This window comes from Podarcis tiliguerta (genome assembly GCF_965153285.1).
Source record: "Podarcis tiliguerta genome assembly, chromosome: 5".
NCBI lineage: Eukaryota > Metazoa > Chordata > Lepidosauria > Squamata > Lacertidae > Podarcis > Podarcis tiliguerta.
The window spans coordinates 83429345-83456149 of NC_139538.1; the positions used below are offsets into that span (position 1 = coordinate 83429345).

General features: G+C 45.4%; 1 protein-coding gene across 36 annotated transcripts in view; it reads left to right on the forward strand.

Annotated features, from left to right (window-relative positions):
* The window catches only part of CAMK2G (calcium/calmodulin dependent protein kinase II gamma), a 159317-nt gene that overhangs the window by 76972 nt on the left and 55540 nt on the right, over window positions 1–26805 (forward strand). For all 36 annotated transcript variants that reach the window (XM_083440413.1, XM_083440406.1, XM_083440416.1 and 33 more), the window contains 6 exons: window positions 9895–9949; window positions 10996–11061; window positions 14119–14191; window positions 23871–23973; window positions 24963–25046; window positions 26474–26568. In XM_083440413.1, the coding sequence (XP_083296539.1) occupies window positions 9895–9949; window positions 10996–11061; window positions 14119–14191; window positions 23871–23973; window positions 24963–25046; window positions 26474–26568 (476 nt within the window). The remainder of the gene's footprint in view (window positions 1–9894; window positions 9950–10995; window positions 11062–14118; window positions 14192–23870; window positions 23974–24962; window positions 25047–26473; window positions 26569–26805) is intronic.

A 26805-nucleotide genomic window follows, 5' to 3' on the forward strand; every position in this document is an offset into this window, starting at 1 on the left:
TCGGTCCCAGCGCCTGCCAACCTAGCAGTTCGAAAGCACTCCCGGGTGCAAGTAGATAAATAGGGACCGCTTACTAGCGGGAAGGTAAACGGTGTTTCCGTGTGCGGCTCTGGCTCACCAGAGCAGCGATGTCACGCTGGCCACGTGACCCGGAAGTGTCTCCGGACAGCGCTGGCCCCCAGCCTCTTTGAGTGAGATGGGCACACAACCCTAGAGTCTGTCAAGACTGGCCCGTACGGGCAGGGGTACCTTTACCTTTACCTTTTAATAAGGTTTGTTGCCTAAAAATTAAAGAATCTGTCCCCCCCCCCTTGCTTTTTAGCTCAACTTCTTAACTGGTGGTAGGCGGGAGTAGATTTTGGGTGGCACAAATGATACCACCCTCTCTCTTTCATATTAAAATTAGGTTTCTTTCAAGTACTTTCTTGGATCTGTATATCCTTATTTTTCCTCCTTATCTCCTTCCGCATTTATCTTTGTATTCTTAGTATGGGAATTATCTGTCTTCTGATTGAGCCTTTGGGCTCCTGTGTAATTTCTTATCTTGGTCTTTGCCAGAAGTTATGTCTCAACTGCTCAGCATCTCTGGGCTGTTATTGCTTCTCTTCATGCCTTCCAAATTTTAATGGGACTGCTGAACTTACTGCCAGTCTTGCAGCCAGCAGACAAGGTTTCCTTAAAACCATAGGAGAAGGCAATGCAGACTTTGAACATCTATCTTTTTTTGGCTGGGCATTCCCAGGGAAAGAGGCTATCAGAAAGGCTAAAAGAAACATAAGCTGAAATGCTACTAGCAAGGTAGCTGCAGCCTCCATCACTCATTTGGCTATTTTAGTAGTGATGTAGAAATGGTCCGTTTCCACAGTATTTATTTCTTCCACACATTTGGGGCACTTACCAACAAAACTGAGAGGCACCTATGCTAGCCTGCTTTATAGAATAAATTGGTAAAAAGTCCCATAGCATCTTAAAAGACTAACAATCTCCTAACAATACTATTTTAGGACAGACATGTGTCCTATTTTATGGTAGAGAGAGTGTGCTTCTTTTTAAGATGCTGGCTGTCATCTACAGTTCTTGTAAGTACGGTGGTACCTTGGTTTAAGAACAGCTTAGTTTATGAACAACTTGGATTAAGAATGCTGCCAACCCAGAAGTAGGTGTTTTGGTTTGTGAACTTTGCCTTGGAATAGGAACATGTTTCGCTTCCTGTTGAGTGTGTTCCATTTGTAAATTGAGTCCTTCTGCTATGGGAAAGCACGCCTTGGTTTATGAACGTACTTTCGGAATGGATTAAGTTCGTAAACCAAGATACCACTGTACAGTAGAACCTCGGTTTTCGAACGTAATCCGTTCCGGAACACCATTCGACTTCTGAAACGTTTGAAAACCGAGGATCAAAGGGCTGTCAGCAAAGTCTATGGTGAAAATTGAGAAACGCGTCTCAGAAGCCGTTCAACTTCCAAGGTGCATCCGAAACGGAAGCATTCACTTTTCAGCGTTCGGCTTCCAAGACATTCGGAAACCGCTCTAGAAGAAGAGTTTGGATTTGATATCCCGCCTTTCACTCCCCTTCAGGAGTCTCAAAGCGGCTAACAATCTCCTTTCCCTTCCTCCCCCACAACAAACACTCTGTGAGGTGAGTGGGGCTGAGAGACTTCAAAGAAGTGTGACTGGCCCAAGGTCACCCAGCAGCTGCATGTGGAGGAGCGGAGACGCGAACCTGGTTCACCAGATTACGAGTCTACCGCTTTTAACCACTACACCACACTGGCTCTACTGTATGTCTTAAAAAAAAAAAAAGTTTAGATATTCAGGGCATATTTTTAATTTATCAAAATGCTTTTAATCAGTTAGTTGATTAAACACTGGTGCCATAATTTTAATGATAACTTACTGATGCTCCTTGGGCTAAAGCTACCCAAACAGACAACAAATGGAAGGAAAGGTTTGCCATCTCTTAACTTTCGAATCTCCTGGAATCATGTTTGCATCTTCCAAAGTCGCTGCATTATAAATTGAATTATTTTTCCTCGTATTTTTCCACGGATGATTTATTAGGTGATAATTTCGTTAATTATGTATGCAGGAAGCGGGTTGCCAAACGATTCCATTGTCATTCAGTGAACCTCCTACGAGGTCCACCCTGCTTTCGAAAGTGTAGCATTCTATTCTACCTGAGCAAAAGTAATTTTGGTGCTAGAGGTGAAAAATGCACCCCCTTCCCTCTCCTTTACAATTCTCTGGAACGTAACCCCTACATGCTTTCTTTCTTGTTTTATTATTAATCAGATTTATAACCCGCCCTTCAACCCAGGGGTTCTCGGGGTGGTAAGCAACAGTTCATAAAAATATGACACACCAGTACAATATTAAAGTATTAAAATGAACAATATTATATAACAGAAATCCAACAGCAAAAACATGTCACATAAATCAGCGTCTCCAGAGACCCGAATAAAAAGATTTGTCTTGATGTCTAAAAACAGCAGAGGGAATGCCCAGACATAACTCCAGGGGAAGGAAATTTTAGATCCAGAGTGCCACAACAGAGGAGGCCCTTCTCTGCACTGTTACCTTGCAAACTACAACTTCTAGAAGTGCAGGCAGGGCCTTCCTGCAGATCTTAAGGCACAGGTTGGTAGGGACTGAGAGAGGCAGTCCTTCAAATAGCTGGGCCTCAAGCCACCTAGTTGCTGAAGGTTGGTTTGATTTGGGCCGGCTAGCATAAATAAGCAGGATTGGCTGGGAACTGTCCCCTTACACAAACAGCAGCGATTCTGACTTGACTCCCCCTTTCCCACCCTTAGTGGTGTCCCAAATTCCCTGACTCTTTTTTTCCCTTTTAGTAGAGGGCTCTTCAGTTGTGTCTTGGGTGTTTCTGCTGCCAATGGTTGCTTTTGCAATGGATCTACTGAAAAACAGGATGAGTTTCTTCAGTTTGGAAAGGCAGGCAGTGCACGTATTTTTTGGGGGTGGTGGTTTGGCACAGAAGACAGGAAGTTCTTGACTCCCTTTTTATCCCTGGTGTGGCTTGGTTGGTTGGGGTGCGTGTTGGTTGGGGGAAAGAGGGTTAATCCCAAGGAACTAGTGAATATTTGCACACGGTGTCCTGTTAGCTAACCATCCTTATGTCACCCGTTACCACTCTGGCGAAGCCCGTCATTAGCTGTTGGAGCAGATGATTTACAAAGGATTATTTGCATTACACATGCTAATGCTTTTTAATAGCAAACTTTTAATTAAAAGGAAAGTCTTTCTGGAAGCTGCCTTAGCAGCTGCAGCAAAACTCTGCCCGTTTTAATATAATTAGGGAGAAGCTGGGGGTGGGAAGCTGAGCTGCCCTTGACAGCCAAAGCTGAACGGTGAACTCCTACTGGGAACCTGTATCTTGGTGTGCGGGGAGTCTTGCTGGCAATGGGTGTTGTTGATGTGGCGGGGCTGTTCACAGCCTCTTCCATGCGCATTTCTGGCTGTGTTGGGATAATGAGCAGTTGGGGAAAATGGCGAGTGGGTGGCGGCCATCTGTGTCAATGTCTGTATCAGTTGCATTGCTGATGATGATAGCACTCACTTTGCCGTCTGTCAGCCTGTGTGTATATTCTATATTTGTAGCTTCAACACATCCTTAATGCTGAGTGTAGTATTTTGAGGTGGGGACGGTGGCAGTGGATTGGCGGGCGGGCAGGGGGAGGGGAGTAAATTCATTCTGGTTGTTCTTCTTATCCCATCTCCACTCAATTTGCTGCGGTAGTTCAGTAGGGCAACTGCCTCCCTGCCCCCCAATAGCTAATGCATGGGGGCAGCGAGAGAGCCATTACCGATATGGAGAGATGCAGATTCTGCCTAATGGCTGCCTGGCATGTGCCCAGGGATGAGGTTAGTGCTGACTCTGAGTACCTGGCATTTATACAGAGTGTCTTGTTGCAAAAGGATCTCCAGAGTAATTTGGAGACTACATGACATGGGGAAAGAAAGAAAGAAAGAAAGAAAGGGAACGTTGGAGTTACTGGGCAAGAAATTGAGATCCCCATTTCAATGCTGCCTTGTCTGTTTGCATCAGCATTAGTCTCACCTAAGCAGCCTAAATGTCTCAGAGAGATTCCTACAGTATTGAAATCTGCCCATTTCTTCTTCTTCTTCTTCTTCTTCTTCTTCTTCTTCTTCTTCTTCTTCTTCTCTCTCTCTCTCTCTCTCTCTCTGTGTGTGTGTGTGTGTGAGGGGGAGAGAGAGAGAGAGAGAGAGAGAGAGAGAGAGGCTTTGTGAACCTCAAGGTTTTGGTTTGTGCAGGTGGAAGAGAGCACTGTATCTGATTGAAAATGAGGAGGTGATGGTGGGTGGCAGAGTTTTTGTGGTGGTTTGTGTGTTGGTGTGTGTGTGTGTGTTTAAAGAAAAAAGATGAAAGGAGGCCAGCAGGCTTAATTCGAATTGGAGGATAACCAATGTATTAGGCATGGATTTATTTTACTAATTATTCATTAGTACCGTCGGCATTTTCTGCTTACAAATAACCCAAAACAACATACTGCAGTTAAAATAAAATAAGATAACAACAGATTAATAAACTACACAAGTTGTGAATAAGGGTGGATGTCTTGTCTGTTCTGTATCTTTCGCCAAGCTATTTAATTGGTTGACCCTGAGTATTAGGACTGTGATGGGGGAGCAAAATCATTATCTCTCTCCGCACAGTAATTCTGTCTGCTTCTGCCATCCTTACCACCACTACCAGCCCGCCACACCTCAAATTGCCTCTCTGAATCTAGAACACCTAAAATACTTCAACTTTTCCTTGTAGGGAAGGTGCTTCAGCCTCTATCTTATTTTTGGTTGCTCTTTTCTGTACCTTTTCCAGCTCTCTATCCTATCCATTCTGAGATGTGAGCAAACGGAACTGTTCACAGTATTCCAAATCTAACTGCTCCATAGATTATATAAAGGCATTATGATATTGGCAGTTTTATTTTCAGATCCCAGCTTGGAATTCGCTTGTTTCAAAGCTGCTGGCTTTCACCAGTGCTATTTTTTAATTGTTATTTTAAAGAAAAAAAGGTGGCAGAACTCACAATGAACACCTCCCTTGTTGTCTTACAATAGCAATGACGCCCACCTGAGAGGTGCCGGAACTGAGTTCTGGAGAGTACCGACTGAAAAAAAAATATCCCTGGTTTTCATTGAGCTATCCACCAGAACCCAAGTATCTTCTTCCTCAATAGGCGTAGCCAGTTCAGATCTCCATTGTATATGTGAATGTACATCACTTTACACCCATTCACGCTGAATTTATTTTTTGCCATGCTGTTGCCCATTCACTCACTTTTCGAGTTGTGCTTTTGAAGCTCTTTCCGGTGGCCTTGTTTATATTAAATTTAGCTAAATTGTTGGGGAAATTAGTGGGTGCATGAGCTACACACTTCTGCAAGCAGCTGAGCAGTCCCTGCTTTTTACTCTTCCTTTCTTAGAGCAAGGAACAACCATGGAGCAGCTATCTTAGCGTCATATGTGAGCCAACGCTCATGGTTTGTTTCTCTCCAAACAAACCATGAACGGGGACCCAAGTTTTTGTCTATGCTTTTGTTTAGAAACCAATCAGCCATGCATGCTTGTTTGCACATAATGCTAAGCCAGCCGCTCCATAGTTTGTTTTCCTATTGTAGGAAAGGAGGAACAAAGTGAGGACTGCTTGGACTGAACAGCCAGCTGATTTCCTTAACTGTGGTCTATAACCAGGCTTACATATGAACAGTGTAAATGGAGTTGAATACAGTTTTATTTAGCAAGGAAGCCCTGGTTGTAAAGAGTTTTAAAAATGTCATTATTGTTAACGTAATTGTTAATTGGGGAAGCAAGTTTCTCTTGCGATTGTCCACCTTCCATAGGTGGTTTTATATAAATTCAATGGGAAGTTGATGGCGCTTCCTATCTGAACAGAAGAAGAGTTTTGATTTGATATCCCGCTTTATCACTACCCTAAGGAGTCTCAAAGCGGCTAACAACCTCCTTTCCCTTCCTCCCCCACAACAGACACTCTGTGGGGTGAGTGAGGCTGAGAGACTTCAAAGAAGTGTGACTAGCCCAAAGTCACCCAGCAGCTGCAGGTGGATGAGCGGGGAAGCGAACCTGGTTCACCAGATTACGAGTCCACCTCTCCTATCCACACAGGAGGGACGGGCAGTTCTTTTGTTGAGAATCTCTGTGGAGAACTTTGAAAATATAAGATACCAGAATCAAGGAGGCCCATGGGAAGACACAGAACACGGCATTTCCATCTGTAAATAATTTAAAGAAAATGCAACGGACTACTTTTATGACAGAGAGCATTGCAAAAGAAGGGCAGCTTAATAGTCAACTATCCAGGATGTACCCTGTTAATTAAATAACAATGAGCTGACTAATCACTTCTAGGTAAATGTCCATTAGCAACAGAACCTCCTGGTACTGGTCTAATCCCTTGGGTTTTTATCTAACATTGTCTTTCTGAAGAGAGAGGATACAGGGCAGGTGTGCCTACCGTAAAACACACAGACAGGAGGAGCATTAATGCAACCTGAGGAAAGTCCAAAGCACAGAAATCCACTTAGGATAATGCTGTGTTCCGTGCAGTATGCCAAGAAGGAATAGCGGTAAATAGTCATTTAGACAGCGGCGTCCAGAAGAACTTCACATACGTTCTCAGCCAACCTTGTGACAGCTCTGCAAGGTTGGTTATAGTGGTGTTACCATTAATGCACACAGCCAGAAGGCTGAGATCCTGGTTTGCCTGCTTTAAGGGCATGCAGTGAATTCCTAGATGGGATGGGATTTGAACAAGGACTTCTTGGATCATAACGCTCACTGCCGTTTCGCTATGGTACGTGCTTTTAAAGGAATGGACTCGGAAAGGAGGACATCGTCACTTTCCTTTTTCCAGAGCCTTTTGGAGGGCATTCCTTTACCTTGGGATGGCACCTCTCTTTGGCTAATCCTGGACTCAATAGGGTGTGGCTACAGCTCCATAAGTGCATAGCCAAATTGCCTGCTACTTTGTGTGTTTGTTCTGTTTTCCCTTTCTGTCTTCTTTCCTCCTGTCTTTTGTTCCTCCAAACCTCTCTCCCAAACCCCCTGGCTCCATTTCGTTCTTTTCCTGTTTCTTCTTTGTCCCTACAGTCTTTTTTTGGTTTGCACCCCACCTCCTTTGTTTCCAGAACGGAAGGAGGAGGGCCAACCCTTTGGGGTCCACGGAGAGGGTTGGGCAACAGCAGCATGGTCCCCATGGCTGTGCCTCCTCACAAGTAGGTGCAGGAGTGCTCAGGTGGGTCTGCATTGCCTGTGTGGCCTCCCCTTGCACAGCTAGCAGCAGGGGAAACTCCTGGCACTTCCAAGGATTATGACTTCATTGGCATGTCTAATTATATGGCACCTGTTTCCCCTTAGCCCCACCTCCTCCAGGGTCAGCTGAGCATAGCATGACCTCTACTATGGACAGCCACAAGAACTCTTCACCATCCCAGGGTCACAAACCGAGGAACACTGCTTTGTTGGAAGATGGTGGGCAAGGAAGGCCAGAATCACACCTCCAAGTATGGTTTTGGTGCCAAATTCCTGGGGGTGCAACACAGAAAATGCTGTCCTGGGCAGTTCCTTTGCCTACACCTACTAAACAGGCTCCTTGGCACCTAGGACCAGGTCTTTGGCACCCAATGCCACCTTTTCAATAGTCCGCTGCACAGGAGGCAAAGTCTCTTGTAGAATCATAGAATCATAGAGTTGGAAGAGACCACAAGGGCCATCGAGTCCAACCCCCTGCCAAGCAGGAAACACCATCAGAGCACTCCTGACATATGGTTGTCAAGCCTCTGCTTAAAGACCTCCAAAGAAGGAGACTCCACCACACTCCTTGGCAGCAAATTCCACTGTCGAACAGCTCTTACTGTCAGAAAGTTCTTCCTAATGTTTAGGTGGCATCTTCTTTCTTGTAGTTTGGATCCATTGCTCCGTGTCCGCTTCTCTGGAGCAGCAGAAAACAACCTTTCTCCCTCCTCTATGTGACATCCTTTTATATATTTGAACATGGCTATCATATCAGCCCTTAACCTCCTCTTCTCCAGGCTAAACATGCCCAGTTCCCTGTAGCTTGTCAAGACGCTGGCAGACATAGGTATTTGCTGAAGCAATCAGAGGTTCAAGCCTATTCAGGGGAGGCTGTGCCCCACTTGCTGGCGAGGAGGCAAGCTTTTTAAATCCAACTTCTGCTATACAACAGCTTAGATAGCTGGATGGGACCCCTTTGCAGTGTTAGGAGTAGCAGAAATGATCTTGTAGGTTATGCTGAATGAAGCTTTCTCTCCTTCTCCCATTGCAGATTTCCCTGGGGAAGAGGAATTTCCAAAATTCTTACAGTGGGTTAAGGGGCTGGTGTCAAGACAGGTCCAAGGGTCTACCACCTGAGTCTGCTAGCCTCTCCTACTGCAGTGCCCACTTCCAGGGCAATAAACACAAAAGGAGGAAGCACAAATCCAGGGGTGGGTCTGCCCATAAAGGGGGACCAAGCCAGCAAACAGCATTAGGAGCAGCTCCTCTTCCTCTTCGTCATCCTCTGCTGTCTTTACAGAGAACATTTCCCTTTTCATCTATGCACACAGACACACACAGAGTGAGGTTTTGTTCCTTCCTTCCTTCCCTTTTCCATTTCTTTCTTCCTTTCTCTTTGGTTTGCTGCAGCCAATCAATACTGGGGCTGTTCCAGTTCGAGAAGAGCTGGAGCTCAATAGGCAATTAAGTGAAAGGAGTGCAATTTCACAGAGAGAAGATGCTGCTTTTGTTTTCAATTAAGTTGCTCTTCCGCTGTACATTGTCCAGATGACCTACTTGTTGAATATTCCATTCTAGCGGCGACCACAAAGCCACCATTCTGCTTTTTACCCCATGCCTCCCTACTGTGCGCCTTTGCATGCCACTCACCCGCTGCCCCACCTAGGTTCTCTGCCCCATCTTAACCTTTTGACTTGCAAGTGTCCTTGTTTCACATTGCCTTGGGCTGTCAAAAACTGGCGACTCCTTGAATGCCCAATGAAACTCTTTCCTTCTGCCTCAGCAGTTTACAGCAGCAGCAGCAGAAATGCTAATCCTTGCCCTGACTTTTCCATTTCAGGTTTTCTTTTCTTCCTCCTCCTTTACTTGCAGAATTGCTGACGGCTGCATTAGTCGGGTGTCTCCTCTCGATCTGTGCTGTGGCACTAGTTCGCTTTGCATCTGTGCCCACATTCACCTTGACTTTGTGTCTCGTGTGTGGCCTTTGGGGAATCTGACATATGGATCACCCCCTCTGTGGAACGCTGCTCCCTCGTAGTGTCACTGCAGCAAGGCCTGCTTGGCAGGTTTGGACCAGAGCTCCGTTAATGATGATTTTACCGCAGCGTGGTTTCCTTGATCTAAATGGCCTGTGGAAGCTGCTAATTGTACACGGGGCAAAACATACAAGCCTCATACCAGCTTTGCAGCATGGCAATTTAAATTGGGGAAACCCCTTTTTCCCTCCCACTGGCAAAGCCCTTATTGGATCAGGCTTTGAAAAAAGAGAAAAGAGAGAGCGAGAGCTTCAGTTTCCCATTTGCAAAATGGAGATGAAACTTGCCTTTCTTACTCCGTTGTCTTACAGAATACTGAGGGCACATGTGCACTTCTGAATACTCTAAAGCACTATATTATTGTTTGTTGGTACTCGCTTATTAGTGAATAACAACTCACTGCAGCAACACCAAATGGGAATGTAAATATATCCACAACCCAGTTGTGTGGTTTCATGAAGGGAACACTGTGGTGGGCAGGTTTGGTCCAGGTCAATACACTTTGCCTCACTTCCTCTGTTCCTCAGTTTCCTGCTGAGTTTGTTCTGTCTCTTTTTGTTGTTTGCAGTGCGGCTCCATGAGAGCATTTCGGAAGAAGGCTTCCACTACCTCGTCTTTGATCTGTAAGTGCTTTCTGTTTAACTTTGATCCATCATCACTGACAAAAATGTGTGGGCTGTAGAAGGAGTTTCTAAATAAAATATATATCCAGGTGTTCTATTTTCTCCTCCCTTTCTGTTCCTCCAGACATTGCTACAGCAATTGATAGATTCAAGGGTGTGTGGGGTTGTTGTTTTTTAAACCCAAATTATGTGTGAATTTTGCACACAATACTACACTGTGTATTTTACTAGAACCTGCGCTGACACCCCAAGTTCCACTACCATGTCATGAGACCTTCCACCCTATACTGGCAATGATATATCCTTTTGGACCTTAAAGTTTTCTAATCCAAAAAGCAAAAAATAACCAGAGCAATAGGCTCTTGCCAACTGCAGGGATATCACATTTGTCTCTGCAGTTGACGAAATAAACTTGACCCAGTACTTCCTTGTACTTGGAACCATATTTGGCCAGGGTTGATAAGTCTAAAACAGGGTTTCCCAAACTTGGGTCTCCAGCTGTTTTTGGACTACAATTCCCATCAACCATGGTCACTGGTCCTGCTAGCTAGGGATGATGGGGGTTGTAGTCATAAAAAAACAGTTTGAGACACAGGTTTGAGTAACTCTGGTCTAAAAACACAAGCAAGGATTGCTTGTGGGTGTGCTGAAGAAGTTTATTCAATCCACCATTTGGGGATAGGCTTGTGTGAGTTGGTGAAGTACGTTTGCAATTCCAATATGATTCCAATATGATGTTGGACATTCAGGAAAGCAATGTTTTAGCTGGCTTTCCAGACCTGGACAGCGTTTTCAATCTTTTCATCTTGCGTACAACCAGAAGGCATAATAGGCACTGTAAATCAAGCTAAAATAGCAGCTTGGCTTTAATCTGTGCATATGCCAGCCAAGCAGCAAGTTTCAGGATTGCTCTGAATTCTTCTGAAGAGTATTTAGGAAAGTCTGATGGAGGAATCTCATCTGCTTTGAGCAGGAAGTGTGAATTCTAACAGCCTCCAAATGAAAAGTGGGTACTTGTATCCTCATGAATTTATCTCTCTTCCTAGGGTCACTGGTGGAGAGCTTTTTGAAGACATTGTTGCTAGGGAATATTACAGTGAAGCGGATGCCAGGTAAGAAGAGCTTGTCACCTAGTATGCCCCCTGATTTGGGTTGGGCAGACGGAATTCTCCCAGCACTGTTTGTGGAGTCTGTACTGTGTACGGTGCAAAGTTTCCTCCCATTCCACACCCTGTTAGTCCTATATTCTGTTTGGTACCTGTTCCCCTGAGAGTGGGAAAACACATGGATGTATTTAATGTATGCACTTCCAACTACTGTCTCATAAAAAAAGGTAAAGGACCCCTGGACGGTTAAGTCCAGCCAAAGGCAACAATGGGGTGTGGTGCTCCCTTCAGGCCGGCGTTTGTCCGCAGACAGCTTTCCGGGTCATGTGGCCAGCATGACTAAACCGCTTCTGGCATACGGAACACTGTGACGAGTGCCAGAGCTCATGGAAACACAATGCTGCAGCCGTACCTATTTATTTACTTGCACTTTGATGTGCTTTTGAATTGCTAGGTTGGCAGGAGCTGGGACAGATAAACCGGAGCTCACCCCATCCCACGGATTCGAACCGCCAACCTACCAATCGGCAAGCCCAAGAGGCTCAGTGATTTAGACCACAGTGCCACCCACTCCCTTAACCCATACACCTATGCTGCAGCATTTTTAGGTGGGTGGGGTAGTTCTGCTATAGCTGTTGCATTTCTTTCCCTATACCTGCACTTTAGGGACAACTTTGGCAGGGTTTTCAGTTGCCTGCATAAATCCAATCTGAGAGCAGCCTACAAGGCACCTAAAATAGCAAAAACGTGCTTAGCCTTGCAGTTCAGCTCATCTTTGCATAACACTGTATTTCCACATCACCTGGGCCCAGGGGTTTACCGACACCTGCGGTTAGGAAGTGTATTTGGAAAGCTTCTCCAGGCTGCTGAAACCTTCCTAAATCTCAGTTGAAAGGAATCAGGCGGCCATGTGCCTGACTCTGACTCTGCGTCGCAAGGCAGGATAGTCTACTGCGCCTCCCCCAGCAGAACAGTCTGTGCAGTCATGATCATAATAGGCTGCAACTGAAGAGATGCATACTAGTGCCAGCAGAGCAATTAGCTCCACATTACCTGGTCCTCTTCAACTTTGATCAAGTAAGCAAGTCGAACCACATGCAGTGGAGACGTCAGGAAACCGGTGCTCTCATTGCAATAATCAAAAAGCAGTTTCTGGTCTTTATGGTGGTAGGGAAGGCTGCGGATACATTCAGCTAGATGTGTGCAAGTGAGAGGAGATTTGGGTGCATCTTTGTTGTATGGAAGTCTTTAATGGTTGAAGGAAGCTGGCAGCAAAGCAAGGCAAGGATTCCTCCTCCTCCTCAAATAAATGCCATCTATCCCAGCCTGAAATGTTGCCTTAGAAGCAATTCATGGGAAATACTGTTATTAACGCCACAATTGCCAGCCCCACTTTTTTTTTTTTTTTTTGCTGCAGAAGGAGAACAATGTCTCTGGGTGGTCATATTCTGAGATTATCTCCTGCTACCCTGGATTCCCCCTGGGTGGTCATATTCTGAGATTATCTCCTGCTACCCTGGATTCCCCCTCCAGCTTGAAGAGGTCTAGCGCTTCCTTGCTTAAGTCGTTGCTAGCTTGTCCCCTTGCTGCTTCGAGCTGCATTCCAAAGCCGGCTGGAGAGAGCTAGCAAGTGAGAGCGGAGTTTGTGCCAATCTGACCTTCCCAGAGACTCATTGCGCTTTTGCCATTTTTGGCCAGAAAGTCGCTTGCTGTGAATTTGGCTCTGTCCTAGTTCTACAGATTCCCCCACCCACCCCCTTTCTGGGATTGAGAAGATAGAGTCACAGGGCCTGCCAGAGTGGTTTACATTGCAAGCCCCTTTCACTGGGTGGGGGAGGCCGTGCCTTGCACAGCCTTGTTCTTTGCTAGAGCAAGCCTGTGTCCTCAACACTTAAAGCAGATTCTGAAAGCACACACACGTTCCCCCTCTCCCCCGCCCCCTGCCCCAGGCACTGTTGTTGCTACCTTTTCAAAGGGATTTGCACCAAGATGGGTCTGGCTCCTGCAACGTGAAATTGCCAAGGGGTGGTTTGAAACCTGTAACTTCCTAGGAACAGATTCCTATGGTGTGCTGCAGGAGCTGTTAAAATACACACTCCTCCGTACATCAAAGAGACTTTGCTACTTGCAGTAAGTCGCTTACATACCAGCTGCCGTGTCTGCTTCCTTCCAAGCGCTTGGAAACCTCTATCTGGTTGAGCATTCCCAGAAATCTGTGTGTGTTGCCTCATGCACAGGCAATGTGGGTGTAGTGTTGTCCTGACATGATAGGTGTAAATGACATGTTGCTCCTCTCTCTGCAAAAAGAGGGAGAAACAAGAGGCAGCAGATTTTCATTGAGCTTGCAGGGAGCTTGGAGAGGGAAACAAGGGAACTGAAAATGCACGCTGAGTGGGTTCTGTACTTAAAAGGTGTCCAGCTCCTCTCTGCAGACACACATCATCTTTGTAATGTGGTTGCATTTATCGCTACTAAAACCTTTCCACGCTGGCGGGATCCCAGCCTTGAGACTGATGGAGGAGGCTGCTGATTGATTAAAGCCTCGAGGAGTCCTGCCAAATGTAGGCGAGTGCAGTTTGTAAGCTGGCCCAGGGCTTGCCACTCATATTTTGTGGGGTGCGTGGTGTTCTCTTTTGGGTAAAAAAAAAGGTAAAGGTACCCCTGCCCGTACGGGCCAGTCTTGACAGACTCTAGGGTTGTGCGCCCATCTCACTCAAAGAGGCCAAGGGCTCTCTTTTGGGTACCTGTGGACAATTTCAGGGACCGGTCAAAGCTTTGTGGGGCTTCCAAGCACACTGCAGCAAGCTGAAATGCAAGGTACTGCGATCTACATCATCTTCACAGTAGAGCACACAGGTAACAGTTACGGCATAGGATTGCACCAGAACTGCCCTGTATTTACTAGTTGCGTTATTTATGTATTACTGCTCCCTGCTTCCACTGCTTTTTGGTCATAGTTATAGGTGATGATATAATCTTGACGCTTCTGCCTTGGGAGCATTGACGTTATCAATAAATAAATACATTAATGAATAACACTCTTCCTTTTTTTCTTTTCTGCAGCCACTGCATTCACCAGATTTTGGAGAGTGTCAATCATATCCATCAGCATGACATTGTACACAGGGACTTGAAGGTAATCCTTTCTTTTGGTGAAAATGCAGAGTTGCTTTGAAGCTGTCATTGGTAGGAATGGAAATGAGATCGAGATAGCAACACAGGATGGGCCTTATTTCTAACTAGCATGAATTACAGTATTCTTTTGGGGTTGCTCAGTCACCTACTCATACCTTTGCTCCTGTAACACCCAGTGCTCTACCTAATTCTGCATTTTATAGAGTCAGAATATTCAGAACAGGTACGCTGCATAATATGGAGGTATGCTGCATAAGGTACCCTGAAGATGCTCTTAGTTATATGACTGTTGTACGTAGACATATTGCTATTCTTTAACCCAGTGCTAAAGTTGGTGGCCTCGCAGAAAGCATTCGGTTCCTCCTAAAACTCTTGGTGTTCTCCTTTCAGGCTGGTTTTTTCCTTATTTCTTCTCACTCTTACTGAATTTATCTGTGTGTTTAGCCCAGGAGTCCTCAAACTTTTTCAGCGGGTGCCCAGTCTACTGTCCCTCAGACCTTGTGGGAGGCCGGACTATATTTTTTTTGGGGGGGGGTGAACAAGGGATGACGAGCGGCCTGTGAAAGGGCTCCAAAGAGGGGCTGGCACCAACAAAGCTCCGCCCCCTTCCTCCTCTAGGCAGGGCGGGGAGAAGCCAGGAGGAGGGAGGGAGGAGGCGCCGCCACCGCCGTTTGAGAGAGAGGGAAAGAACATGCACATTGGCCATCCATGCGGCGATTCCCGGACCATCTGTGGGCCAGATTTAGAAGGCAATTGGGCCTGATCCGGCCTGCAGGCCTTAGTTTGCCGACCCATGGTTTAGCCTCATCGTTAGCTCCTCTCCTCAGCACTCCTTTGATGTTTTTGTGCTCATTTTTTGAGGCTTGTTCTGTAGTTGGTTTCCCTATCTACAACCTCTTTAGACTCGGTATTGTCCTCTGCTTTGCTGACTTTAGCCACAGTAGCCTCTGGATTCCAACCCCACCTCCCTGTCTAGACTTTTGCTCGTGAAGCTAAGGCTTTTCAAACTCCTAGTCATTAGCTCTCAGTGGGGAGGGGTTAGCCTGTTTTCCTCTTTCGTTTGCTAAGGATCTGCTATTGCTCCTGGCTTCTTTGCCTGCATTAAAATGGAATGGCATAGACGAAGTCCACATTCTCCTGCCAGGAGCGAATTGCAGCAGCAAAATTACAGCCAGTAAAGGCAATAGACATTTTTACAGCTAGTTCTGCTTCTACTCAAGTTTTGACTTTCAGCTCTAATGATACCTGCCCTACCAAGGATGCAGTGGACCATACTTCTTCACTCACTTGTTTTCAACCCCTTTCCTAGCATGAAATTCGCCTTTTCTCACATCTGCCACACATGTCGTAAATACCTTCATTGTCCCGTCATCCACAATCTTATTTCAACTGAGCTATCTACCACAAATCAAAGAACTGTTGAGTTGGAAGGGACCCCAAGCTCCTCTAGTCAATTTTCTTGCAATGCAGGAATCTCAGTTAGAGCATCTATGACAGAGGGCCATCCAGCCTCTGTGTAAAAACCTCCAAGGAAGGAGAGTCCACCACCTTCTGAGGGAGCCTGCGAGATCTCTTTCCTGTTCAGTCTCACCTGCCTCAGCTCAGTCCCCATCAATATATTTGTGAGGCTATGATTTTTGCCTTAGTTTGCAAGGCAAACTAAAAGGGATGGGGTGGCGCTATGGAATCAGAAGGTCGGCGGTTTGAATCCCCGCGTCGGGGTGAGCTCCCATCGCTCAGTCCCTGCTCCTGCCAACCTAGCAGTTCGAAAGCACGTCAAAGTGCAAGTAGATAAATAGGTACTGCTCCAGCGGGAAGATAAACGGTGTTTCTGTGCACTGCTCTGGTTCACCAGAAGCGGCTTAGTCATGCTGGCCACATGACCTGGAAGCTGTACGCCGGCTCCCTCGGCCAATAAAGCGAGATGAGCACCGCAACCCCAGAGTCGTCCGTGACTGGACCTAATGGTCAGGGGTCCTTTTACCTTTACATTGACTCGCATTTGCCCTTTTACTGCTCATTCACTCCATTTGGAGATACCCTTATGGAGCTTGTCACAATTTCGCTTTTATTTGTACCAACCTGAATAGTTTGGGGTCGTCAGCAAGCCTGGCCACTTCACTGCTAACCCACAAGACTCGGTCATTTATGGGCAAGTGGAAAAAAATACAAGTTGCAATACATAACTTTGAGGGACCCCACATCTTAACATCTAAGCACTGAGACAACGGTCCGTTTATTCCTACTCTCTGTTTTACATGGCAGCTAAGGAGTGGTGTGTGTGTGTTTGTGAGTTTGTCTGTTCACACAGGGTGACAGCCTGGACCAGCAAACCTGGCTGGCATCCCCTATGAACAGTAAGCATGTCCTTAAACATGCCCCCCCAAAGCTCTGCTGTGTTTCGGAGTTCCACAGCAGGTGATCAAAGGTTCGTTGGCAGAGAAATCAATGTGGACAAGGTTCCCTGCAGGTGAGAAGTTTGAAAACTGCTGGCTTGCCAGACTGCGATCCGATGAAAGCTGCCAAAATAGGTTTTGACTTTTGTCTTCCTCAGCAGCTATTTTATAAAACCACGGGACTTTTAATTTCTTGTCTGCACTATGTGTTCATTGGCATCATTCATAGCATATACACTCACTTAGCAGAGAAGTTTTGTGCTAGCATGAAGCTTTAAGATACTGGAGCCTTCATGTTGCAGCTGTGAGCCAGCAAATATTTTGAGGTCTATTGCAAAACCAGAAAAAAGAAAATTAGTTCCCATCATGAGAAAATGGCTCTGACCCCTTTTCTCTGAAAAGACCTATAGTCAGTGCAGCGGCCTGCCTCATCAAAGTATCTCTTTGTGCCTTTGGCCATGAAGAGTTCAGGGCAATGTCTGGAAACTTCTTTGAAGTGGTAATAAGATTTTCTCCTTTTGCCTCAGACATTTGTATGCTCCTCCAGCAAGGCTGTCCTTTGTGAGAGAGTGTTAACTTCCCGCCTGCTTTTTTTGTGAACTTTTGCTAGAAAACTGACCACAGGAGATCTGAGTTTGTTCAAGACAGGGGTGATCTTTGATCTTCCTAAACAGTATCTGTTAGGTAAGGGAAAGGTTTGAGGGGGGGGACTTCCAGCGTAAGGAAAAAGCAACTAAACGCAGATATAAGTTACTTTGCTGGGAATCAAAAGAGGAAAACAGGCGTAGCATTATCAACGTGGGGAATTGCAAGAGCACATTAAAATGTGTATGATTCATGGATTTGTATCAAGGAACTACATTGTATTCTTAAATCTGGCACTTGCTTTAATACTGATATTCAAGTGTTAGTATTTAAGTGTTTATTTAAGTATTTAAGTGAATACTAATACATATTATTGATACATCTACCACTTGCTTAAATATAAGACCAAACTAAATGTGGTAGAGCAGCCATGTTCTTGATCTGATGTCTGCAGTGACTGTGTATGTATATTTATTTATATATATCCCGCCCTCCCCAGCCGAAGCTGGGCTCAGAGCGGCTAACAACAATAAAAGCAACACTGCATTCTAAAATCAATTCATAATGGGGCTGGGCGGGGGGGGGGCGTGCTGTTTGTGATGTTTAATTTTCACGTGAACTTCATGCCCCCTTCTCAAGCCCCAAATTATGCAGGGGTATGCAGGTTAAGGGGATGCATGTGGCGCTGTGGGTTAAACCACAGAGCCTAGGACTTGCCGATCAGAAGGTCAGCGGTTCGAATCCCTGCGACGGAGTGAGCTCCCGTTGCTCAGTCCCTGCTCCTGCCAACCTAGCAGTTCGAAAGCACATCAGAGTGCAAGTAGATAAATAGGTACCGCTCCAGCGGGAAGGTAAACGACGTTTCCTTGTGCTGCTCTGGTTCGCCAGAAGCGGCTTAGTCATGCTGGCCACATGACCCAGAAGCTGTACGCCTGCTCCTTCAGCCAATAAAGTGAGATGAGTGCCACAACCCCAGAGTCGGTCACGACTGGACCTAATGATCAGGGGTCCCTTTACCTTTACCTATGCAGGTTAAGAGAGTGGAATCCTCTCCCTAGCCTTACCTCCTCGCCTCTTGTCACCTGAGCTCTTTTCTCCAGCTGAACTCTGATACCAGAAGTGAGTTGGGCTGTGAGAAGAGTGCCTGCAGTGATGGACCAAAGGGTGGTAAAGTGGGGACACTACTTTGTATTCTAAGTTTATATGCCCTTATGTGTACTTTTTCCATTGGTGAAGTATGTAAGCACCCCTGCCTTTTGGTTTTGGAATTCGGCTGAATGTGGAGCCATTCGAATCTGCCGCTAGTCAACTGTAAGGCCATCCTGCCCAAGGTGTTAATCTGTCTCTTGCATGGAAACGCTTGTTCCATACTTAAGATTGCCACTGCGCAAGGATTCACAGTTAGTCACTCACATGGACACTAGATGCAAATTAGGAACTGCCCAGAACTTGCCCGTATTGGCTCTCCCACCCCATGAAAGTTTGGAGGGAGATAAGTGCCCTGTCAGACCTTTGGTAGCGTCCCATTACTGAAGCACCTTTCAAATTGATGTTTACTACTGGAAAGCCATTTGCACAAGTCATGTGGTAAACCACTCATGCAGTGTTATAAAACTACTGCAAGGAATGCTTTAGAGAGTAGTTTATTGCAGCATAATGTTTAAGTGCATTCAAAGCAGGGGTATATCCTGCATTAGCCAATGGTGCAGATGGATTCAAATGGAAGTGAACATCACTTTGAGATGCTTTTTTCCTCGCCTTTAACAAGACCCCACAAGTGTTAATACTGCTGCTCTCATAGAAAATTAAAATCTCTGAACAGTGAGTATCTTGTGCCAGGATGCCTCCTCCTCCTCGTCCCACTCCCCCCCCCTCCTCCTTCCAGTGTCCCATCTCTTACTACAAGAAAGCCAAGAGCTACAATGAGTATTTTGTACATGTGGCTAGATTAACAAAATACAGTATATTGTTTTCTGCTGTCACTGTGGGAATGGGGAGAGGCTTATATAAAGGCTGGAGAGCCCAAACCTAGGAACAAACTACGTTGATTGGGCATAATACCACCACTTTCTCTCCAGCGAGTAAAACTTTCTCTTCGGGGTTGGAATGGCATCAGTGTTGGGATCTAGAAACTAGGTAATTCACGGGGGTTGTTGAGCTGTGCGTTGATGTATTTGTCTCTGCTTACAGTCCAGTCAGTATGTTGCACACCACTTCCAAATGCTCCACCCCTGCTCCTCCAACGTTTTGTGGGGAGGTATGGAGGGGGCTCCTTGGTGTGTTTGGGGAACACTGTTATTAGAGTTCTTGAGCGTGGCAAGTCTTCTAAGCAAGCTTAACCAATGTTGGGGAAGCTTCTTTGTGCGTTCCATTGAATGTGCTTGGAAGACCCCGTCGGACCTTCCTGCTCAACACACAGAAGGACAGGGACTTTGGGGTGGTGCATGTGGCTCCATGACTGATTTCTGTTAAGTGCATAAATCATGACAGTTACATGCAACGAAGTCTGGGTGTGACAACTTCCAACCCAAAAGAGAACTTCAAAAGGTGTCAAAGAATATTGTTCTGTTTATAGACACCCACCCACATCCATTGCAGCGTGCTTATAGCATGGTTGAGAAATCTCTGGGACTCCAGGTATTATCGAACTACAGTTCCCATCATCCTTGACTATCTGCTGTGCTGTCTGGGGCTGATGGGAGTTGGAGTCAAACAGCATTTCCCTGTTCCTGGCTTTAGAGTACAGCATAGTTTTTATCAGATGCAGTGGTTTGCTTGCTTGTCCCAGTCAGAGATTAGACAGACATGGTCTGTAGGACCACAGACAGTTGCAAAACAAGCAACTTGTTTGGATAATAGCCAAGCTTTGAACTCATGAGGTTGAAATGATGCTTCTGAACATGCTGCCCCAAGTATTTCTTTTTTGCAGGAATCATGGGGCTTGTAGTTTTCTCTGTCTAGAAAAACAAGGGTAGGGGATGACATTGTTTCTGGTTCAGGAAGGCCTGTCCAGTGAGCCTTCTTCACTGCTTGCCATTTCCTCCTCGTTCCCATAGATTTTGTTTATGAGGAGGAGGCTTGCAGGGGGCCATGAAAATTACCTTGGCATTCTTTGAGTATTCAGCAGGAATGCTTGCCAAAAAACAGGTGAGCTTTGATGAAAGCTGGGGTGGGTGGGTCATGCACCACTAGTATTGACAATATCAGCATAATCTTTGGGAATAAGATGATTAAACTGGAGCTACTAGAAATGTGTATAATATCTGGACACTGAAGTTATTGCACAATTGCTTACGAATGTCCAGTCTTCCCTAGGAATTGAATTACTGGTAAACTTTTTCATTGTTCTGTTATGTGACATATGTTCATGCTGAGCCTTTCTGGTTCATTTTTAATTTTAAAAGAGGTTCATTCCCTATTTGTATGTTATGAGAGCAAGGCCAACGCTCCCACCATGAATGCTGAAGCTCTCACAACCAGCCTGGAATCATAATCCAGATGCAGAACAGAGTTGTGATACGCACCAGTGGAATGGCATTTCTTCAGCCCTTGGCATGAGGCTTTGGCTGTAAATATCTCCCACAGTTATATATATATATATATATCTTGAGCCAGCTGTGTGATGTGCCAGGGAAGAGAGTGGGAACTAGACAAGTTTATGGGAAAGTGGTGGTGGTCAACTCATTGCCCTTAGCTGCTGCATGCATTTCCCTCCCCCTAAGTCTGATTATTATGCACCCACATCTTTCAAAGTATGAGCAAGAATATTGTGCACTGCCTTTCTGCAGTATCCTATCTGATGTACTGCATAACAGTGGTTGAGTTTCTAGTTGTTGTTACTGCTGGTGTAAGGGCTTGCCAGTGTTGATGGAGCCAATGATATTAAGCGCTTGTGGAGGACTGTGTTGCTTGCTTCACACACACACACACACACACACACACACACACACCCTTGCAGCAGCCCCATGATTTCTAACCAGAAGGAGGGAAAACAGGATTGTGAGAATTGATGCATTAATCAGAATCTAGAGGCAGGGCATTTCCTTGGCTGGACTGCCTCTCCTTGCAGGTGGAGATGGGATTTTTGGATGCTCCCATATGGAGGAATGCCTCCCTGCTTTTAGAAAATACAGTATGTTGGGAACACAATATGATTCAGCTTGGACCTTCTGTGTCCAAAGACCCAACAGTTTATTTCGTGTTCATATGCTAGTCCGAAGTGGTTGTAAACCAGGAACATGGTTAACGATCTTTGCGGGCTGACAAAGTGAAGAGTAACTCTACTTAACATTTGGGAATATGTTATAGTTAAATAAAAGTCTAGCAGGAATTGAAATATACACATCCAATGGGAAATGAAGGGGGTGGGGAAGAAAAAACAATGCTAAGTTATTTTAAGTATTAAAATGGAATTAGGAAATGTATGTAACATTGAGCAGCAAGTAAGGAAGGGAAGAGAAACATCAAGTTAGCAGGATGGTAAGTCAACATTTCATTTTGTATTAATTTGATGTTAATTTGTTAAAACTTTTGAAAAGCAATAAAAAATAATTTGCAAAAAAAAGGGGGAAAAGGAACATGGTTACCACCTGATTCAGATTAGAGCAGAAAGTAGCCCTGAAACGAGTAAGTATTGGACTTCAGCTCAGACTTAAATGTATTCAAAAGAATACAGTGGTACCTTGGGTTACATACGCTTCAGGTTACAGACTCTGCTAACCCAGAAATAGTACCTCGGGTTAAGAACTTTGCTTCAGGTTGAGAACAGAAATCGTGCAGCAATGGCGCAGCACCAGCAGGAGGCCCCATTAGCTAAAGTGGTGCTTCAGGTTAAGAACAGTGTCAGGTTAAGAACAGACCTCCAGAATGAATTAAGTTCTTAACCCGAGGTACCACTGTATCTTTTCTAGACACTTGATCCTAATGCATTTCTCATAGTGGATTATGGGTGCAAGTTTTCCAACACTTACTGGTAAATCCTTCCCACCGCATTGGGTTCTTCGGGTATGTTTGACCTATTCCCGCCATGGAGCACAACAGAACTGATCCCTGAACATCCACCTGGCCTATTTTCTGGGCACCCTGTCAGTTCTAAATCCGCCTGGAACAAAAGCTTCAGTGGCCACAAATATCAGAGGCCATGGAAAATAAACATTCTTTCTGTGTGCTCAGTGCTTGCCCCCAAATAAGGACCCTGTTTCCTAACACCACGGGGCACCCTCATCAACCCCTCACCAAAAGTTTACGTTGGGTGTGGTTTTTCATTACTTGAACCAGCTGCCCTGTTTTAAGTTGAAATTCATAGTCTGCTTAGTTAAGAGTTCGCGTGTTAAGATACAAGATCCCTGGTCTCTCCAAGAAGTAGAATGATGCCAGCCCCGGGCGATCCTTACCCCAGTCTGAGCCCCTTGCTTCTGCCTTCTCTGATTATCTGCATTGGAGTTGTGTTAGTTTTGTCTGCCAGGAGAGAGAAAAGGGGACACAGTCTCATGCCCTGAGCAAGGAGGGAAGGATATAGTGGCTATTCTGCTCAGCCTCATGGCAACAGAGGCCTCGCCGTAATAAATCCTTGCAGATGAAAATTTCCAACAGAGCTCACATTGAATCAGCAGACAAGAGCGCTGCAGTGACTACATAACCACCCCCATCTGGATCGCTCCATTCAGCAGTCCTTAGCCGGATGCTCTGCCTTCCGTGATGGACTTTACAATTGAGCCAAGAATACAAAGAGAACCGTTCTGTGATGGAAGAGTTTCTGTCCCGTAAAACTGCCCAGCTTAGGCTTGAAAGAACCGAACGGGCTTGTCCAGCTGGCCTTGTCCAGCTTCCTGCCCACCCACCCTCATGATTCACAAAAGCGGGGTGAATTACACAAATGCGTGTTAATTTGCAAAACTTAGAATTTCTGCTCTTTTTTGGTGCATAACTTCAAATCCCTTGCTCTGTGCAAATAAATCACTGTGTACATGGTCCTGCATATTATCCCCCCCCCTCTTTTTTTTTACTTGTCCTGTGCCTTGGGGACCCGGTATGATGTTCATTGGGAGTTGTATCACTGCAGTTTGCTATGTCTGCTGCATCATTATGTCTCCACATGGATGTTATCTCAAGCAGAAGTGAAGGAAGTGTACCGCCAGTGCCATCTACTGTCAATATATTTAATAACTTGTCTTGGATTGCAAGGGTTGCCTAGGAGAATTCTATATACTGTATTTTTCACTCTATAAGACGCACCAGACCACAAGACGCACCTAGTTTTTGGAGGAGGGAAACAAGAAAAAAAATATTCTGAATCTCAAAAGCCAGAACAGCAAGAGGGATCGCTGCGCAGTGAAAACAGCAATCCCTCTTGCTGTTCTGGCTTCTGGAATAGCTGCGCAGCCTGCATTCGCTCCATAAGATGCACACACATTTCCCCTTACTTTTTAGGAGGGAAAAAGTGAGTCTTATAGAGCAAAAAATATGGTAAATTAAATTAATAATCTTTGGGGTAGGGTGGGAGGGGAACACGGTTTCCTTTGCAGAATGCCACCAGTTGAAGCTTGTCATAGGTGCAAGTTTGAAGCTGGCTTTTTAAAGACAGCTCTTCTGTTGGAAGAGGACATTTGTAGGTGTGAACTTTTCAACATATAGACCAGGCGTTTGCAGAGAGAATATATTTACTCAAGGTTTTCCTTCTCTTCTTGTTTTCTCTCCTAGCCTGAGAACTTGCTACTTGCGAGTAAGTGCAAGGGTGCAGCTGTCAAGCTGGCTGACTTTGGACTTGCGATTGAAGTTCAGGGGGAGCAACAGGCATGGTTTGGTAAGTGTTTTTCCCCAAACAGGAAGAAATCTAAGATTGTCCAAGGGGTTGTGCTCTGATTGAAGGGAATATCGATGACGGTATTCACTGTGCCAGTGGAAATCAGTGATGCAATCTGTCTAGGCTGTGCATCAAAGAATTTTATTTTTCCCCCAGAGAGATATCTATCTTCTGGGTGTTTTGCAAACTTCCATGTGCACACAGCTCACACCTGCAGTGAACAGCCAGTAGCTAGAAATGTACTATTTTTGCAGTAACACAGTGAGAGTAGTTTGACTGCCACCAAAAGCAGCAGCAAGGTACACTGGTCATCAGCCAAGTACTGTCCTCCTGTCTAAACTGGAGCTCAAATGATGCTCTCCTGTTCTGCTAGAACTAGTGACGCCTTTCTGCACCATTTAAGACACCATTTTCTGACTTCATCTGTCAGCCCCTTGTGCTCTTCACCTCCTCTTCCCTCACCCACGGAGCCTAGTAACCCTAGTAACCCTAAAATAACAACAACATGAAGTTACCACTGCTCACTTCTACTGGTGGTGGTTAATTTCAGTGGCAACTACACCAGTCTAATAAATCCCATTGCTAGCCTATTCACTCTTTTTGGAGCATTTCCCCACAGTATGGGACCCCAGCTACAAACTGAAAACTGGCGCCTAAAACATTTCCAGGTGCCTTATTTGCTTCCCTCTCTCCTTACTACCTTAGTGGCATTTTCTGTTCAAAATGCTCCCTGTGCATATCTGGAAATGGATGAGTCTGGCATTTTTGTTTGGGCTTGTTGAACATACAGTAATAATATGATATGGCTCAAGGTTTCCTGGACTAGGAGCTGATAGGAGGTCGTCTCATTTGCTTTGTTATTGATAGCCTAGCATCTCTACTTTGCCTGAATATCCTAGTTTTTATACACACGCACCAGCCGCTTTGTGCGAGAATGGCAACGTTGATTTCAAGCTGCTGAGTCTGTTCCGCATCTTGTGTTCCGACAGGGTTTGCTGGTACTCCAGGCTACCTGTCCCCCGAGGTCTTAAGAAAAGATCCTTATGGAAAACCCGTGGATATATGGGCATGTGGTAAGGCTACCTAGCATTCGTATTGTTTGACAGCGAGGGGTATGCATGCTGAAAATCTGACATCGTTTTAAAATGAGTTTTACATTAGAGGGTCTCCACAATATCTTGCAGCGAATTATGCAAGTTAATTATTCATTTTGCAATAACGCAGAAAGGAAGGGAAGATAGTTATTTTAAAAATGAAGGTAGGGTGGAACTCACCTAACGAGTCCCATCAGCAGGAGCCCTGTGCAAGGACTTGATTGATTGACGATTGATTGATCGATTGATTGTCTTTCTATGCATCTTTTCATTCAAATGAATGCCAAAGCAGCTTACAAACAATGAATAGAACATCATAGAGCATAATATGACTTCACAAGTACAGCATGAATCGTATAAAACAATTAACAAATCATCAGGGGGGAAATTGCTATCTATAAAATAACTATGAAAATAAGCTAAGCATTACAATTGCATCAAAAGTCATATTATATGATTAACAAATCAGTACGGCATTTATAATCTATAAAACAATATCAGCAACAAAAAGCGACTAAAAAAAAAAGTTGTTAAGTTCATACACACATTCTCCACACCCCCATGTCTTTTCACTCTATTCAGTTCATTAAAATACACTTTCCGCTTGTGCAATGGGCCTTTCCCCTAAACATGCCCCCCACAATTCACTACTGAAGCGAGTCTGGTTATGAGAACACAGGAAGTTAACATCAAGCACTCCCTTACAATGGGACGCGGGTGGCGCTGTGGGTAAAACCTCAGCACCTAGGACTTGCTGATTGCATGGTCGGCGGTTCGAATCCCCGCAGCGGGGTGCGCTCCCGTTGCTCGGTCCCAGCGCCTGCCAACCTAGCAGTTCGAAAGCACCCCGGGTGCAAGTAGATAAATAGAGACCGCTTACTAGCGGGAAGGTAAACGGCGTTTCCGTGTGCTGCGCTGACTCGCCAGAGCAGCTTCGTCACGCTGGCCACGTGACCCGGAAGTGTCTGCGGACAGCACTGACTCCCGGGATCTTGAGTGAGATGGGCGCACAACCCTAGAGTCTGTCAAGACTGGCCCGTATGGGCATGGGTACCTTTACCTTTACCTACTCCCTTACAATGGACTGTACATAGAGGAGAAGACCATCACACAAGGGCTTTTCCAGCACTTGGGGCTTGCAGTTTAGTAACCACTGGGACATATTATGACTGACGAAGCCACAAATACTCTCTGATGACCTGTGCATTAGTTTTAAAATTGAGTTCTTGGTGTTCCAAATGAATCACAGCACCTAGGGCAGTGGCATGGCCATGGCAGAAAGTCCCTCCACAGAAGGTGGGTTTGAAAGTGTCTAGACTCATATGCCAAGACTGTATTGTGAGAATGGGCTGCAGGCCTAATTGGAGCAAGCCAATGTAACTGCAGTATCTTTTCTTCTCCCCCAGGTGTCATTCTGTACATATTGCTAGTGGGGTACCCCCCATTTTGGGATGAAGATCAGCACAAACTGTATCAGCAGATCAAGGCAGGAGCCTACGATGTAAGAGAATTGTTTTCTGTACAGTTAATTCCAATCAGTTGGCTGAAATATGGCAGTATATATAGACTGTGGGGCTTCACAACTCCTCCCTGCCCTAAACCAATTCTACTGCCTCACTCGCCTTCCTGCCTGTCAGTCCGTCATGCTGCAGTCGGTGTGGCTGTCCAGCTGCAACGCGACGGCATTTTACATTTTTATCCATGCAGGAAGATGTGTGAAGTTCAAGCACCAATGTAA